The sequence below is a fragment of the Cyclopterus lumpus genome, chromosome 20, assembly GCF_009769545.1.
Source record: "Cyclopterus lumpus isolate fCycLum1 chromosome 20, fCycLum1.pri, whole genome shotgun sequence".
Classification (NCBI taxonomy): domain Eukaryota; kingdom Metazoa; phylum Chordata; class Actinopteri; order Perciformes; family Cyclopteridae; genus Cyclopterus; species Cyclopterus lumpus.
Window position 1 is genome coordinate 10,758,241 of NC_046985.1, and position 17,226 is coordinate 10,775,466.

Consider the following 17,226-nt stretch of genomic DNA (forward strand, 5'->3'; position numbering starts at 1 on the left):
ACACAGAGAAACTGATAAGAGTAAGTTAATTAGGGTGGTGAACATGGTCTAACAGCTCAGTGAGAGGGGAGGACAGATAGGCCTTGACTCCACCACTGACACAGAGCCAGAGATGGTAGGAGGCGGCGGTGATGGATGATGGAGGACAGACAGAGGAGGAAAGTTGTTTGATGAGGGTAGAGGGGGATGAAAGGATAAAGTATGGAGGGAGAAAAAGCTGGATGGAACGGCAGGGGTTTCCCAGAGTTTTGATAGAGCATGAGGCCAAGACGTGGATGAAAACAGTACAGGTAGATACATGTTAATACTATTATTATACAGGTTTGTAGAGGGCTATTTATTGCCCAGACATGCAGTGTTAAAGATGACATTTGTTTGGGGTTGTAGATTATACTTGGAGGAGTGATGTGTGTTTAGAGATACGATCCTTGTTTCCTCTTCTCTCAAGACTCACACAAACACAACAAATGCTTTGGTTGTTTTCATATTTTCATTTAATTTCGCAGTCATAAATTTACTGGCAAGTGAGGGGTGTTGTATGATTTGTATAGATGCAACTTGTCTGGGGAGGGAGAATCCTGTTATCAAAATGAAGTTTGGAATGAAACAAGGGAGATAAAAGAGGAGGAGGGGAGGAGAAGAAGGAGGGAGGCTGCTTTCATCCAAAGCAGACAGGGGGGAAAAAACATAAAGAAGAGGCGGAGAGACCAAGATGGAGCGGATTAATGTGTGTAGCTGCATATTAAGGGAGTCAAATGAGTTGATTGACTTGAACTGGCAGAAAATGTGGGGTTTTGTTTTTCGTAAAAAAAAAGCTGTGTGGGGGAGTGCTACATGCATACTTGTGGCATGGTTCAAGTTTAAAGGTGTGAGTGTTTAAAGCTGTCATATTTAGTTTGAATTTTCTTTATTGCATTAACTACGTATATGCCTTGCAGTAAATTGGACAATTCAGTGGTATAGAGGTCACGTTGACCTGCTTTCTTCAGGCTACAATAATGTAAGAATGTACTGGACTCGGGGGTGCTGTAAGCCTTTCCATGCCTCTGACGTGTTCTTTTGTAGAGGATTAAAGGTTATGGCCAAGTTGCTATGTTACATAACTGCTTAGCTGTGATGAATCCCTGTGCATGCATATATTTATGCACAGGATGCTACATTCATGAAATCTGGTGGGAGGGAGATTCTAGGTATTGCATTCCCTCTAATAGCTGGTGTGCCTACAGACTATCTTCTGAAAGCCTTTTAATGTAATGCAAATTAGATTTACGCGGGGAAAGATATCACAGCTTGGATGGGCAGAAGTTAAACTGTGTTAGAAAATAACTGGCTCTTTGATAGAAATTCAAAGGTACAACCTGTGTATAGAAAAAATGGAATGTGAGACATTAACTACAACTCCCGAGATGCATTTCGGTGAGAAACAACATAAAAATATGGGCTGAGTTTTACGAGAAGATCATTTCAATTTTGGCAAACATTTGCGACATGTTTTGCTCAGAACTGCTATCTGCAAATGACAGGAAACATGATTTCTTAGAAACATAGTTAAAGCAATAACCCAAACCTGGGCAACTCTATATCTGAGTTTAAGTATGGTTACCAAAATGATACTTTTTTTTGGTTAACTAGGGGCGCTCTGACACGCAAACAGTCAGTTTAATTGAACTCTTTTGCTGTTCAACCCCTGGTGCAGTTGTCAACACAGTAATTGTACTTTTGCGTTTTTTGACCTCAACAACCAGTCAAAAACGTTTGAGAGGTGGTCTTGACTCGTTTCCAAGAGAACCCGAGTGCGGTTCGATTGCAGGGAGAACATAATGCAACCCAATTGACTCTTCCCTAAGCTACTACTTAATGTGACTGACATTTTTCTTTTTCTCTGATTCTTCAGCTGCACCTGAATGCAGCATTGTGCAGACATTCTTATCATTCAGCACATTTAACCCTGTTTAAGAGCAGAAGGTTGAAACCATCCTCAGTATTTGTGTGAGCCCTCAGAATGGATTGTAGGCAACATTACCGTCGCCCGTTTCCATTCATGTATTTTGAACAGGGTTGAAGAATGTATTTATTTCGATAACTTTAGCTGATATTGTGCATATATGAATCAATCTGTTGTCGTGACACAGTTTCTCCTTTTCAGGGATTAAAGTTGGAGCCCAGCTTGTTGCGATGCTGTCATGTCTCCTGTGGGAGCCAACCCACCGACTACCCTGTCAACATCAGCAACAAACTGCGACATGACATCCGTCGTCATATCAAGAAATATTACTCTGTGAGTATTTCTGTTTGTGAGCCAGTTGGCAATACAACTGTGCTTTACATACACTCAAAAACACAAGCACACACACACACACTCATGTATGTACTTCCCCACCTGCAGGGCCACAAATGGACTTTTTCATTCAGTGTTTAATGCTGCGACTTGTTAGACGAGCACAGCTGGCCAGCCATTCTTTTTTTTTTAAAACTATTTCTCTGAAGGAACTTACAGTTAACTCACAAACACAAATTTATTCAGAGCAGATGCTTCAATTGATAACAAATATACATTAAATGTAAATCCTTTGTCCAAAAACTCTACTTTTAAACTATTTGCATTGCAAAGCATTGTGGTTGTTTGCATGCTGCTGTCAATCAACACATTCCTAAAGAAATGAAATGAATACTTAGGCTAACATAATACAAGCACAAGAAAAAACGTATTGTGGAAATTGACCTTCCCTAAATCTTTATGAAAGAGTTGGAATGTATTTAACACAATGTGGGATTCAACTGATTCAGTAATGATAAGAGAAGCCATCAGAAAGATGTTGAACGGGAGATGATGGAAACCTCAGCAGGGCACTGCGCTGACATTTTCAACCAAAGAGCACATTATGCTGGCAGAATGAAAAGAGCACCAGAAAGATTTGAAGGAGCATGATCTGTGAAAATACTTAAATGGCCATTCTTACTTTGAATACCAAGTTTAACATGCACACTTTGTCAGTTTTCTGTTACAGTTAGAAGGTGAAATTGAAATGATACATCTGGGAGATCTGAATCATTGGAGATACAGCAAGAAGTAACAATACAACAAATCAACTGTATTTGACTTTAAAGATCAAGCGGATTTGGTTCAATAATACAGGGCTACTCTTGGCTTGAAAGAACACATACTATGATGGATTACACGCTTTACGAGGGAAATTATTATTGCCGTCTTCAAAGCATGCAAGTTGTGAAAATATGGATCATTGACTTCAAACTTCACTGTTCAGATCTTTAGATAGAAGAACATTAAGCCAGAAACGAGTTCAGATGTGCAAATGCGCACGGCCACAGGATCAAATCTGTTAAGTAGCCTTGCATTCATAAATGTCATACCAATGATGACATGCTGCCTCTAGGTATCTTTTTTTAATTCTTTGCCTATTGTTAAATCTTAACTAAATTGTGGGGATCTTCTAGACTTGTTATTTTGTCTGTCGAAAAATATCCAGATTTCACAATATCAGTTATGAAATCTGACCCAATACATTCTCACTAAATACTTAAAAATTGTAATCTATAGAATGTTTAGGGCTGTGAAACCCTCTGGCCGATTGGTTGTTTCTGACCAAACTCTTGTTGGTCAGTGTTGGAACATTGCTTACTAGTCTGTGTGTGTGTCTGTGTGTGTGTGTGTGTGTGTGTGTGTGTGTGTGCGTGCGTCCGTCCGTCTGTCCATTTATGACCAAATACCTGCACAAGTCATCCCTAGCATTAGCAAATGGTGTCAGAACTAAAGTGGTGATCACGGTACGAAATGATCTGCTCAACGTTAGCATGCTAACAATAGCGTTCAGCCCAAAGCACTGCTGTGTCAAAGAACAGCCTGACAGAGCTGCTGACATGGCTGTAGATTATTAAGCTTGTTATTGGGTAAACTCGCCACGGAAGGTTAATGTCCTTTAGGTTGTTGGCTCAAGTTTGAGGCCCTCTTCAAATATGAAATGCTCTAGGAATCCCTGGAAATTGTCTTTGTATGCGTGTGCTGGATGTTACATAATGTATAGATGCTAGACACTTCTGGGATTCAATTTAACCCATGTAGAAAGCAAACCTGTGAGCAGGGCTTGTTGTCTCTGTTCTCTGTGAGGAGCAGCCTGAGAGTGAAGTAAACTGGATGCCTGTGTTGTCTTAGTAGGGTTCTCTCCCTCTCTCTCGCTCTCTTTCCTGGTAGCTTCTAACACCTTCGTCTTGAGTGAGTGGAATGCACTGTCTGTCTGTAAAAGTGTGTATGTGTATGTGGGAGTAACTCTCCCACAGTGCTGAACAGAAATCAATTAGTTTGGTGAATGTGCGGGGAGCGAGCCACCCCCCATCCCCTTTGTCACGATGTGTGAAACAGCTGCTACCACTGAATACTTACACCTCACACAGCAACACACAGACACACAGACACACCACTGGAGGCTGAACAGCAGCGGACACGGCACACACAGCGGGGCAATGAAGAGGGGTAATATTGTGTAATTAAGGATTCCTTTCAGGCCGAGGGAGAGTTCAAATAGAGCTGTTTGTCTGGCCAGATAGTGTGAAAGCTCTGCACCTCTCTCTCTCTGTGTGTGTGTGTGTGTGTGTGTGTGTGTGTGTGTGTGTGTGTGTGTGTGTGTGTGTGTGTGTGTGTGTGTGTGTGTGTGTGTGTGTGTGTGTGTGTGTGTGTGTGTGTGTGTGTGTGTGTGTGTGTGTGTGTGTGTGTGTGTGTGTGTGTGTGTGTGTGTGTGTGTGTGTGTGTGTGTGTGTGTGTGTGTGTGTGTGTGTGTGTGTGTGTGTGTGTGTGTGTAAGAGTATACGTGCATGTGTGTTGGCGTCCTAAACTAGGACCACAGAGACATTAATCATTAGTGAAATTACCTCCTGCCCCCATCCACCCCCCCACCCATTATCAATAAACCAGCCCCCTGAGAATGGGCAAACACTTGTTCAATCCTCACTTATGCACACACACGCACACACTGTTGTCATCCTTTCCTCCTCTCGTCCCGCTGTCTTTGGCAAAATGAGAGATTCGCTCGTTTCCTGAACCACCCAATTCTTCTTTTTTCTTTTTTTTGGTAACCCCTCCCATCTAACCACCGTTGCCATGGCATTTAACAAATTATTGCAATTACCCTCGTCATGCGGGTCGCCCCTGGAAACGGGCTGAGGGGCAAGAGTAGAAGGGGGGGGGGGGGGGGGGGGGGGGAGAGAGAGAGAGAAAAAGAAAGAAAGGTTGAATGAAGACCAGAGAAGGTGATAATCCTGTTTTGAACAAAAGGTCAAATTGCTGAATAGAGAAGCTTTGATTAAGCGGAGGAGGTACAAAGTGGAACCGTTTGAGCTCTATTCAGTGTGTGTGTGTGTGTGTGTGTGTGTGTGTGTGTGTGTGTGTGTGTATTTTTATGTCTATTCACTATAGAGCTGAACGTGTTGACTGCTCGTCCAAAGACATTCAAAGTCGACTAACGTTCGATTCATTGATTTAATCAACAGATCTGTTCAACAGTTTCTGTACAAGGAATCACGCAAAATGAATAAATTTGAATATGGCATGGTGATGATTTTTCCTTTTTTTATAGGCTGCAATATTACATTACATTACATTACATGTCATTTAGCTGACGCTTTTATCCAAAGCGACTTACAATAAGTGCATTAAACCATGAGTCCAAACTCAGAACAACAAGAATCAAGCAAGTACAATTTCTTCAATACAGTTAAACTACAAAGTGCTATCAGTAAGAGCCATTTAAGTGCTACTAAAGTGTTAAACTACAAAGTGCTATCAATAAGAGACATTTAAGTGCTACCAAAGTACTACTACGGCGCTACCTTCCCTATTCAAGGTATAGTCGAAAAAGATGTGTTTTTAGTTTGCGACGGAAGATGTAAAGACTTTCTGCTGTCCTGATGTCAATGGGGAGCTCATTCCACCAATGAGGAGCCAGCACAGCAAACAGTCATGCTTTTTGTTGAGTGTTTAGCTCGAAGTGAAGGAGCTACAAGCCGATTGGCAGGAGCCGAGCGAAGTGAACGAGCTGGGGTGTACGGTTTGACCATGTCCTGGATGTAGACCGGACCCGATCAATTCGCAGCACGGTACGCATGTACCAATGTTTTGAAGCGGATGCGGGCGGCCACCGGTAACCAGTGAAGGTCGCGGAGTAGTGTGGGTAAATTTCGGGAGGTTGAAGACCAGTCGAGCAGCTGCATTCTGGATGAGCTGTAGAGGTCGAATGGCATTAGCAGATAGACCTGCCAGGAGGGAGTTGCAATAGTCTAGCCGTGAGATGACCACAGCCTGGACCAGAACCTGTGCCGCCTTCTAAGTGAGAAGAGGTCGTATTCTCCTGATGTTGTACAGCATGTACCTACAGGAGCGTGTTATTGCGGTAATGTTGGCAGTCAGGGAGAGTTGACTGTCGAGTGTCACACCGAGGTTCCTGGCAGTTGGAGTCGGAGCCAACACTGAGTTGTTAAGGTTAATAGTCAGTTTGTGGGTGGGAGAGCATTTTCCTGGAAGGAGAAGTTCAGTCTTGTCCGGGTTAATTTTCAGGTGGTGTGCGGACACTCACTGAGAGATGTCGGTCAGACAGGCAGATTCGTGCTGCTACCTGTGTTTCGGATTGGGGAAACGAGAGGATCAGTTGGGTGTCGTCAGCATAGCTGTGGTAGGTGAAGCCATGCGAGCAAATGACAGAGCCGAGAGAGTTGGTGTACAGAGAGAAGAGAAGAGGACCAAGGACTGAGCCCTGAGGTACCCCAGTAGTCAGAGGTACAAGGCACAGACACAGATCCTCTCCAGGTTACCCGGTAAGAGCGGTCGGTGAGGTAGGATGAGAAGAGTGAGAGCGTGGTGCCTGAGATACCCAGGTCCTGGAGGGAGGACATGAGGGTCTGGTGGTTCACTGTGTCAAAGGCAGCGGAAAGGTCTAGAAGGATAAGGACAGAGGAGAGAGAGGCTGCTCTAGCAGTGTGAAGCTGCTCAGAGATAGCAAGGAGGGCAGTCTCTGTTGAGTGGCCAATATAGTAAAGTTATGTCATTTTCTAACCAGACTGTTTAACTGCTGTTCTATTATTTGCCTTTACCCGCATAGTCATTATATCCACATTACTGATGATTAATTACCAAAAATCCTATTGTGTAAATATTTTGTGAAGAGAGGCATCTGCACTTTGTTCGCATTAACAATAGATCTTGAACAATTAGTAAATTATTAGATTAGTCGTATATTAACAGAACAATAATCTTCTCTTCTTAAATGTGAATATACGTGTCTTCTATGAAAGTAAAGTGAACATTTTTGACTTTTGGTTGCACACGGCTAGCAATTTGAAGGGAATTTCTAAATATTTCCTGAAACTTTATGGACTAACTCAACAATACCTGTTGGCTAAGCTTTAAAAATTGTTTAAAAAGTGGCCATTACATTTTTTCTTTGCCAAACGTGATGTCCTCAGCCAAACTGCGAAGATTAGTCAATTAGTTGGTCATTTAAAAGAACATTAATCAGTGAGCTGTTGATAATCGATTACTCGTTTAAGTCATTCTTCAAGTAAAAATGGCAACATTTGATGGTTCCAGATTCTGAAATGTGACAATTTTCTGCCTTTCTTGTGCTGACATTATTTTTAATTTGATATTTTTGGCTTTTGGACATTTAATAACGTGACCTTGGGTTTTGGGATTTTGCAAGGAGCATTTTTTTTAGTAATCTGACCCTTAAAACAATAATTTATTAACTGAGAAAACTTTCAGCATCGTAATCAATAATTAAAATCTTTGGTTTGCAACGCTGATAAACCATACGGGACCTTTCAGAAGAGACGCTTCAGATTCGAGCTGAAACTAACGGCCATTTTCATTATCAATTAATCTGGTTATCCATCCATAAATTATTTCATCACTGTCAGAAATTGTGAAAAAAGTGCCCTGGTCCAAAGGCAATGACTTCTGATTATTTGGAAAGCAAATAAGATATTTAAAGGATCACAGTTGTCAATTAGTTTTGAGTAACTGAATGATAGACTATAGACTAATCGTTTCAGTAATGAGCTGTCAATCAAGAGTCAAAAACACCCAGACTGCAGAATCCTTTTCAAAGATCATTGATTCACGAGGATCTTTTAGGCATCAGACCACAACATGTACGACTATACCGGAGTGGTTTGGGAAGTAGAGAGAGCGTATATTTCGATATTGGCCCTGTCGTGGCCTGGTCTTGCCTCTATTTGGTTAAATTATGTCGAACTCATTTGACGTCTGCTTTCAGTGTGTCAGCAGGTATCCATTGTAGTAATTATGCAATTATGAGCCTTTGTTCACCCCCCACTCTAAAACGGGACTGCTGCACTTAATCTCACGTTAGTGTGTGTATGTGTGTGGTTTGTGTGCGTGGTTTGTGGGTCACATTACGAGCACAAGGGCATTGTTGGCCGCTTGTTCTTCTTTCAGCCCTCACAGTCCTGGGCACTTGAGCCTTTGATGTTTGTCTTATAAAATAATTTTAATGTGTATAAATGGGAAACAATTAATATGTTTGTGCTGACCCTGAACACTGTGTGTGTTCATTTCTCTTGTGAGTCCCATGGGAACAGCAGTGTGTGCCAAGGCTTGTGTCATAAGAAACGCGCACAAAAAAAGGCAGAGATCAAACAGCCGCCCATTGAAAATCACACCCTCATACTCCTTATCTCCCATCTCCACACACCATTGTCCAGCACATGTCTTTATCAGAGACAGCGAAGCCGTCTCGTTTCCCATGATGCTCAGCTCTTTGTACGAGAGCGCCAGAGGTGTTTGGATAATTAGTCCTGGAGCATGGGTTTGTGGGTAAAGCTGTAAAATCTGGGACTTTGTGTGTGCGTGTGTGTGTGTGTGTGTGTTTTCTGCATGAAACACTTCTCTGCCCGTGTAGTCTTATTTCCTGTTGCATAATAAGAAAACATTATAATGTACAGGTTGTTCTGAGATTGTGTACGTGACAGGTATACTTACTGCATACAATAAGCCAGTCGTGCAAAGTGCTCATATTATTGGAACAATGGCATTGTCCTCTTTCAGCCACGTTTCTGGGGTCTGGAAGTCATTCTTTCCCTGTCACAAAGGCTAAGGTTAGTTGAATGTAGATTTTGTTCCATCTCAGGAGCCTTTGTGGGTCCCAGGCATCGCTTCTCTGGTCATTTCATCATGGGTCTGTCAACTGTGTGGATCGCTCTGTACTCTACTAGATTAGTTGTGAATGTTGTGTCTACGTATTTACCCTTTCATTTTCAAGGAAGGAGTGTCCATGAGTTCAACAGTAAAGTCACAAAATATTGATTGCACGAAATATACCTGGCACAAGTAAGTCATCACTGGTGCCACACATTGTTTTTTAGAAGTCACATGAAACATTGGGAGAAGATCATCTGTTTGTAATCACGTTGTCACAAGAGCTTTGAAGTCAAATGCATCTGGAAGGTCAAACTGGTGGTAATCAAAGTCCTGGAAAAACTACATCAGTGTAGTGTGAATGCAACACAATGAATACAAATCCTGGAATTACTTATATTGTAGTTAACAAAAGAAAAACAACAATTTATGGCAATGACGAACATAAAGTCAAACCTACAACGTAATGGCTTCAAAAAACTTTTGTTGTCCAGTACAAACTCATCTGCTGCTTACGGTGCTTTTACTTAATATTGACTCGAAAGGGGATAAACACTTGTGCAGTAAATAGTGCATATATATATACACAGACAGTATTTTTTTCCAGCCATACCTGGATGATGTTTACATGAATGCTCAGAGTAGTCTGAAGACAACAGTTTGATTGCACTAGATTGTGGTTTTCCCAAAAGCTAAATTCTAATCAATTCAGATTCATGACAATTGAGTTATGTGCTTATAATCAATTTAAACAATGTTAGCCTAAATATGCTGTAGAGTGAGCTGTAAAGGAAAGAAAACACTTCTTAGCTGCTGCTTTTTTTCATATATATAAATAAGTAAATACATTAAAATGAGAGAACCACTGCGTGCCTGTTTGTGTGAGGGGGACATGGATAGAAAGACAGGTGCAGTGGTTTGTAGGGGGTTTATTTTGAGTGAATGGAAGGAAGGATAGATAGATGGGGGGGGGTGGAGAAGCAAAGGCGTTGATGGCGTCTTATGCTCTGTCATTAGTTGGGCATTAACCCCCTCCCCTTTAAACCCCCTTAGTAATGACAGGGCATAAGAAGCAGAGGGGGTGCAGGGGTCTAGAAGAATACGCAGAGATTGAGAGGGTTAGACCACAGCACCTGCCCAGGGTCACTACCTCACCCCAGGGGGTCCTAACTACTGCCGTTTTGCCTGTCCACTGCTCTGCCTGTCTGACAAGTACTCGCAGAGCATAACCCCGACACACGGCAGCTGAAGGTACATTCAAATGTAAAGAGAGAGCAGGGTGGGATGTGAAGTCGGATGTCAACCTCAGTTCTTTTCCCGCCGTCTCATGCGGTTGTTTTTATTTTACAACCCCTCTTTTGCTCCCTCAGACTACTTTTCTTGCCAGTTCTGTTGTGCAGCATTAGAGCAACTAAATGGAGGCAAAGACTTTCAGCAAAATCTCCCCATTAGCAGCAAAACGGTGTATTGAGGCAACAAAAGTTTATTTTGGCGGTCAGTTTTTAAGAACCGTTTTAATTGACAAAATAAATGGCGACACAAGCACTTTTTAAAATATAAATAAGTAATCATGCAGGGTAGTTAAGGCTGCTTTTTTTCTGATGAGATATTTTCATTAGGGATCCCTTTATACATGAAACGGAATTTCAGAGTATTGCAGTCGTGGAAATTCAGGGAATTCGATGAAGGTTCTAAAAATGATAGAAAGGGAATTGACAAATGGCTCATTTCAAGTGTGTTTTTTTTTTTTTTTTTTTTTTTACTTCTGTGATTTATATTAGTTTTTTGTGTGTTTTAGTTTCTTCTTCAGAGTAGCCAAAACCTCAGAAACCAGATTAACAACTGAGGGAGGGCAACCACTGGAGAATGTTTACAGCCTTTGCTTAGAATATAACTTATCATTGCACCTCGACTAACGTTTCCCAGTTTTTTAAAGTAATTGGTGTGCGGTATCTCTTGTAGGGCTGGTTGGTGTGTGAAGACCAGGCCTGCCATAACAGGACCAGACGTTTGCCCATCGCCTTCTCCCGCCACGGACCCATCTGCCCTGCCTGCACCAGGGCGACCCTCAGACCTGAGGTAACGCAAACACTCAGAATTTGCACCTAAACACACGGGACTTTTCATTTGAAGGAATTGCGAACGCCAGAATGAAGTTGACAAATGCGGTGGGTCTGAAGTTCAGATGTACACACCTAAACGCAATGTTGATTTCTGTATGTTTTGTCCAGGTGATGGTGCTATGGAGCTGAGGTCTCTCCTCACAAATGTTCTGCACATTCTTACTCATTAGTATCACATTTCAACACACATACACACACACAACAATGAGAATGGTCTTCCCTTTGTCCTCCTGCTTCTGTGTGTCCGTAGCTCTCGTAGCCGCCTTATGAACACATTGTTAGCTTGACCACTGGATCTAAAAGAAACACTCTCCCTTTCAATTTGAGCGTGAAGGTTCAATACATTTTTTTTTCTCATTCTTACCATTCCTGTCTCAACCCTTGCTGTAACTCTCTCTTGTCAATTTCTTCGTCTTGCGTACGCTGCCGCTATCTGGCTGCTTTGCTGTGTCTGGCTCTGTGGCGACAGGTTGTAAACCAAAAGGCCAATTTCTGCTGTCACTGTAGCCACTTAGGCGGCCATTGCTGTGCCTGAGGGCCGTGGCACTTTAAACTGCGAGCTGAATAAAACATTTAACTCTCTGTGCTCACTCATGCACCCTTTCTCTCCCATAAATCTCGTAGCCTCTCTTCATCTTACCTGCTCCTTTAAAATGCGGTTTGATCTCTGTACTTTCTCGAGTACTTTTTCTTTTCTGTTCTTCTACGGATGGATGATGATGATGATAATCTACTGAAAAAGTCATCAACAATTAAACTAGCCCATGACATGGATTCCCTGTGTTTTAGCAGGACTATGATGGTTTTCCATAAGGGGGCCTTGGTCTTGTTAGCTCCATGCTACAGCCCACTGACTGCTACAGATGTGTGAGGTGGGAATAAACAAACAGGTGGCCTGCAATGTAGACACTGTTTTCCTGTTACTAGAGCGTGTTGTAAAAATCAGTTTGCAAAAATAGAAAGCATAATGTTAAGCACTGACATAAATCATGTTGGAAGCCTGAGCAAGAATTTAGAAGGCTCTTCTGTGGTGTCCTGATTGACCCTTTGGTTATCATTCTCCACCAGTGTTCGCTAAAAATACTATGTTCATGTTGCACAGACTTGACAACACACTTGTTTTTTCTTATCTTTTATTGTATTCCAGCTGCATCTGGTCTGAATAATAATAATAATAATAATGATACTTTGCTTACATATTTAAGTCCTTTTTTTTCTTCTCATTTTGCCCAAAATTCCACATTTGCCTTTAGGGTATTTCCATCTGTTCATTGCGCAATACCCTCTTTCCTTCGTCTGAACTAGTCTTTAATATTTATACTGGCACTCTTTAAATGCTGTGATAACAAAAAGGGCTGCTACCTAACGATACAGCAAGCATCTGCCCTGCTGCACTTCAGCAAGATATTTAAACCCTAATACGTGTTGCTCACCCTTATTATCTGACCTCTCTGGGGAGAGAGATTTTCCTTCATATTAGGCCAACACTGCCTTCTCAGTATTAGGTAACAGTGTTCGAAATCAAGCCAGTGCCTGGAGATTAATAGCCCAGCAGCTTACAAATTAAATTGCTGCCAATTATGCAAAGTACTCAAGAGGCCATTCATGTCTGTTTGAGCTGGTGGTAGATCGTCTGTGCTCAAACAACGAGGCAAGATGAGGCATCCACAATTTCCCACTGAGGTTTTTTTTCAATGTTGTTGTTGGAAGCTCCATCATATTTCTGTGCATTTAGATGGATCACTCAAGCTAATATCAGTGCCAGCCAGAAAGATGAACAGTTGCTTCTTTTGTGTATGCAACGCTAAAAACACTTGTTTGTGCCAGACCTTTTGTAAACGAGTGTCTTGTTTGTGACTCTGTGTTCCCGTGTCTCTGTTGCATCGTGGTACATTTACCATCGCTGTGGGTGCTGCCTCTCTCTTCTCCTCCCTCCATCCGTCTCTCTCACTCTGGTTCTTCCTTTTTACTCCCTCCTCCCTCTCTGGACACAGATTCAGAGCGTGATCTGATCTCCATGTAATGGGAGAGTAATAGGCACTCTGCCTTGATTGGTTGGTAATTTGGGGGAGTTATGCACAGGTGCAATTTGTAATATTTTCAGTAAATTAAATTTCTTTCTCTTTCTCTCTAGCTCTTCATCACTCCCTCCCTCCACGATGCTTAACTCAAACAGGCTATTTTTTCTCACCGTGTCTGAAATCTCTGTCCTGACTTTCCTTTTCTTTCCCCCTTTTATTCAATGCTTTCTTCCTGTGATCCTTTCTTTTCATTCTCTCTCCCTCTTTAGCTCTTACACTCATTTTCTCTTAGCTTGCTCTTTCTCTCCTCCTCTCACCCTCCCTTTCTGTCGCTCTCTTTTTCTCCCCTCGTTTTATTGATGTACGCTCAGGCGCCCATTAGAGCTCCCTTTTTCCCTCTAGTGGAAATTGCAGCATGTTAATTTTCACACAAATTACGGCAATAGCAGGTATCTCTATTTGATACATTATAGCGGGAGCAATCAGAGATAATTGAGTGCCTTTCAGAGGGAGACGGCTGCATTCACTGCCGGCTCAAAGCTGCCCCATTATCGCCTAATCGCTCTTTAAACACTGAATTTTGCCGAACAAAAATTCTTGTCATAATTTTGCTTAAGTGTATTTGGAAATCACAGTCCTTTGAGCGAGGATAATTGAAATCAAATCCCTTTCACTGGAGCTGACATTTCTGCATTTCCCTCCAATTGAAATTAATTTCAAAAATTGAGCATGAATATCTTCAAATAGCAGGCAATTATGCCTTTCAATGGGGAGAAATTACCGGTGCTGAATCGTTGGAGGCTTGCGGGCGAGAGCACCAGTTAAATGCCTTTTGTTTCCCGCCGTGTTTGCCTAGTAAAGATTTACATATATTGACTCATTATGGTGTCTTGTGAAGCTGATCGGCGTGATTACCACAACCGGCAATAACGTTCATAGCATCTAAAAAGCTCAAGAGTTTTAAAGCCGTGTGGCCTCACAGCTGAGGGAAAATGTATGTTTGTTTCTCTCCGCCGCCCTCCCTGTCTCACTCCCTCTCTCTTTCTGCAGCTGCAGTTGTGTATGGGCTTGGATATCGTAGCTTCAGTATTTACAACGTGTGTTTGCAGCTAAGCTGGAGAAGAGAAAGTGTGAGACGCTGAGGCCTTGTTTGTGTCACTGTTGCTGCGATATTTTCCTCTAAGCTTTATCCGTGTCAAGGTATTTAATGGCTGTGATTTTTTCTAGCAGCTTGCGCACTTTCCATCCAATATTAACAGTTTGTTTTTATACCGTCTTCCCTCTCGCACAAACACACAGTGGCAAATATTGTCTGACTGACTACCTTTTCATTAACTGCTTTACTGGTGGACTTGAGCGAGAGTGTAAAGCGCAAAAGTTCTTTGGAGGTCGTGTGTGTGTGTGTGCGTGTCCCCTAAAAGATGGAGAGCGCTGTTTTTAAGACTCTTGGGATGTCTTGAGTGCTCGTTTCATTGTGTGTGCAGTTTAGGCTGTTGCTCTGTGATTTGGATCAGTTTGTCCTTCTTTTTTTTCATATTTTTTTCCCCCTTCATTATTCTTTCCATCCTGTCTCCATTCTCTTTCTAACTCTATACACATTTCCCCTCTTCCTTTTGGTTTAACTGTGTAACTGTGTGTGTATGTGTGTGTGTACATGTACATGCGCCCAGGATGTGTATATGTGTGTTGGGGTGGGGGAGTCAGTAGGGGAAAAGGGAGGCAAAGGGGTACGAGGTGGGGGCTGGGGGGGGTCCTACGCTCCCAGGAGAGAGGCAATTTCACAGCTGGTTTGCTCCTTAGGCAGTCAGGCTGAAAATGCTGCAGATTTGTGGAGCAAATTGAAATGGTGTCAGTGCAGGAACAAAGCACCGAGCTGAATGACAAGGTAGGCGTGTGTGTGCGTGTGTGTGTGTGTGTGTGTGTGTGTGTGTGTGCGTTGCAATGTGTGTGAGAGAGAGAGTGAGGTGGGGTTGAGGGGCTCTAAATTCAATAACAACCCTGTAACATTTTAGACACGCCTTTCTGACACCTGTCAGTCAATCAGTATGCACCGACTGGCCCGCCCACAATCAGCATTATATTGTCTGAATGTGACCGTGTGTGTGTTCTGAGTGTTTTATTGTCAAGAGGAAGAACTGGCAAGCAGTGTTTGGGCCGATCAAGCTTGTTCAACCTTGGCAACCGTAACCGAGGCTTTATTATGGGATGTGCATGGCTAGGTTGTTAACTAGGCAGTGTATCAACGTTCAACAGCTGTATGTGCCATGTGGGCAGCCATAGAAAGCCATTAAACGCATGTATACACACACACACACACATTTTCACATAGTTTGCCTTTAGTTGCATTAGATTCTCTTGCCACTTGATTACGCCACAGCAGTGAAAACTGAAATTACAATTACGCACATTGCCGGTTGGCAGGCATAATGGGCACACACAAACTCACTTCACTCTCTCACACACACACACACACACACACACAGATACTGACACACAGGAGTTGTCAGGGATTCTTCCTGGTGATAATAATAAAGCACTCGGCGCACACCTGATGGCAGTGTGGGGTCGGGGCTTAGCGTGCCCTCTCCAGCGTAGCGGGGAAATGACGAGCCAATAACTGCAATTAAACATGCAGTATAATGGCTAATCAAATTGACAGCCTCGGCTGTTCGCATGCCTCTCTCACAATGGCTTATCACAACAAACTATTATGAGGGAGGGTATTTCAGGCCTGATCCCCTCTTTTCTTTCTCTCTCTCTTCCTCACTGTCTCAGTCTCTCACTTCAGTCTGTATCTTTACCCTTTTGCTCTCTCTCTTTTTTCCTCCTCTCTTTCGCTCCTACCTCTGTCTTGCTCTTCCTCTCCCCCCCCCCCCCCCCCCCCCCCCCCCTCTCTGGCAGGCTGTCGTGTTGCTCCAGTTAATTGCAGTGGAGATTAACAAAGCAAGCAAATTTGTTTTCTTGCTGTACTGTGTCACACAGAGGAAGGGAGATATTTTCAGGGAGGGATACTCGTATGAGCCGAGTGCGCATGTTGTCGTCACGTTCAGTCTACCTGTTTCTCAAACTGGTAAATGGGGGTTTATTAATGTGTTGCCCTGTCATGATCTCCAATATCCGCTTTTATAAGACTAAAATGATGGGAATTCGTAACCTGCATATACACACATGAAGTAAATGGAATATTAGCATTGCTGATGAGTTACCTGTATCCATCACATTGTAACATAGCTGTGTGTGTTTTGTTAAACGAGGTCAAAGAGAGTTTGAGAAGAGATTAATCCTGCTTTCACACCATGTCAGCAGAATTGGAAGAACATAAAAAGCATTCTGTTATTAACACACATTTAGGGCTGCAATTTAAGATTATTTTCATTATTTAATAATTTTCTGTTTAAGGGACAAATCGTTTCAGCTCTAACTCCTTATTTTAATATGGTTATATTATATGTATGTATAATATACTGTATGTATAGTGGTTCTTTGATACAGATCCGATACTTGGATGTCCCCACATGTTGCTGCAGCACCAATGTTTAATCCTTGTGTGTGTCTGTGTGTGTCTGTGTGTGTCTGTGTGTTCTCTCCAGTACTCCGAGAAGGCCCTGTACAACCAGCTCTGCTTCTACAGGTTCATCTTTGACTGGGACCAAGCGGCTGCCAAACTGCCATCGGGTGATGAGAGAAGTAAGACCGTGCACAAACAAACACACGCGCACACACACACACACACATGTTGCTTGTTGCTGCACTTAGCGTCTTAGACCTAACTTTTAAAAGTATTTTTCTATTTTTTTCAGGATTCATTTCTAAAGTTTCTCAAACTAGTTGTGAAAACAGGCCTGTTTTTTAAAACATTTTTATTATTATTGTGCAGTACCGCATTTGGGACTGAAATCAAGCTACGATCAAGGCTATT

General features: G+C 42.4%; 1 protein-coding gene across 3 annotated transcripts in view; it reads left to right on the plus strand.

Annotated features, from left to right (window-relative positions):
- pola1 (polymerase (DNA directed), alpha 1) overlaps positions 1-17,226 on the plus strand; it is a 50,062-nt gene that overhangs the window by 24,976 nt on the left and 7,860 nt on the right. For all 3 annotated transcript variants that reach the window (XM_034560153.1, XM_034560154.1, XM_034560155.1), the window contains 3 exons: positions 2,147-2,278; positions 11,126-11,242; positions 16,898-16,994. In XM_034560153.1, the coding sequence (XP_034416044.1) occupies positions 2,147-2,278; positions 11,126-11,242; positions 16,898-16,994 (346 nt within the window). The remainder of the gene's footprint in view (positions 1-2,146; positions 2,279-11,125; positions 11,243-16,897; positions 16,995-17,226) is intronic.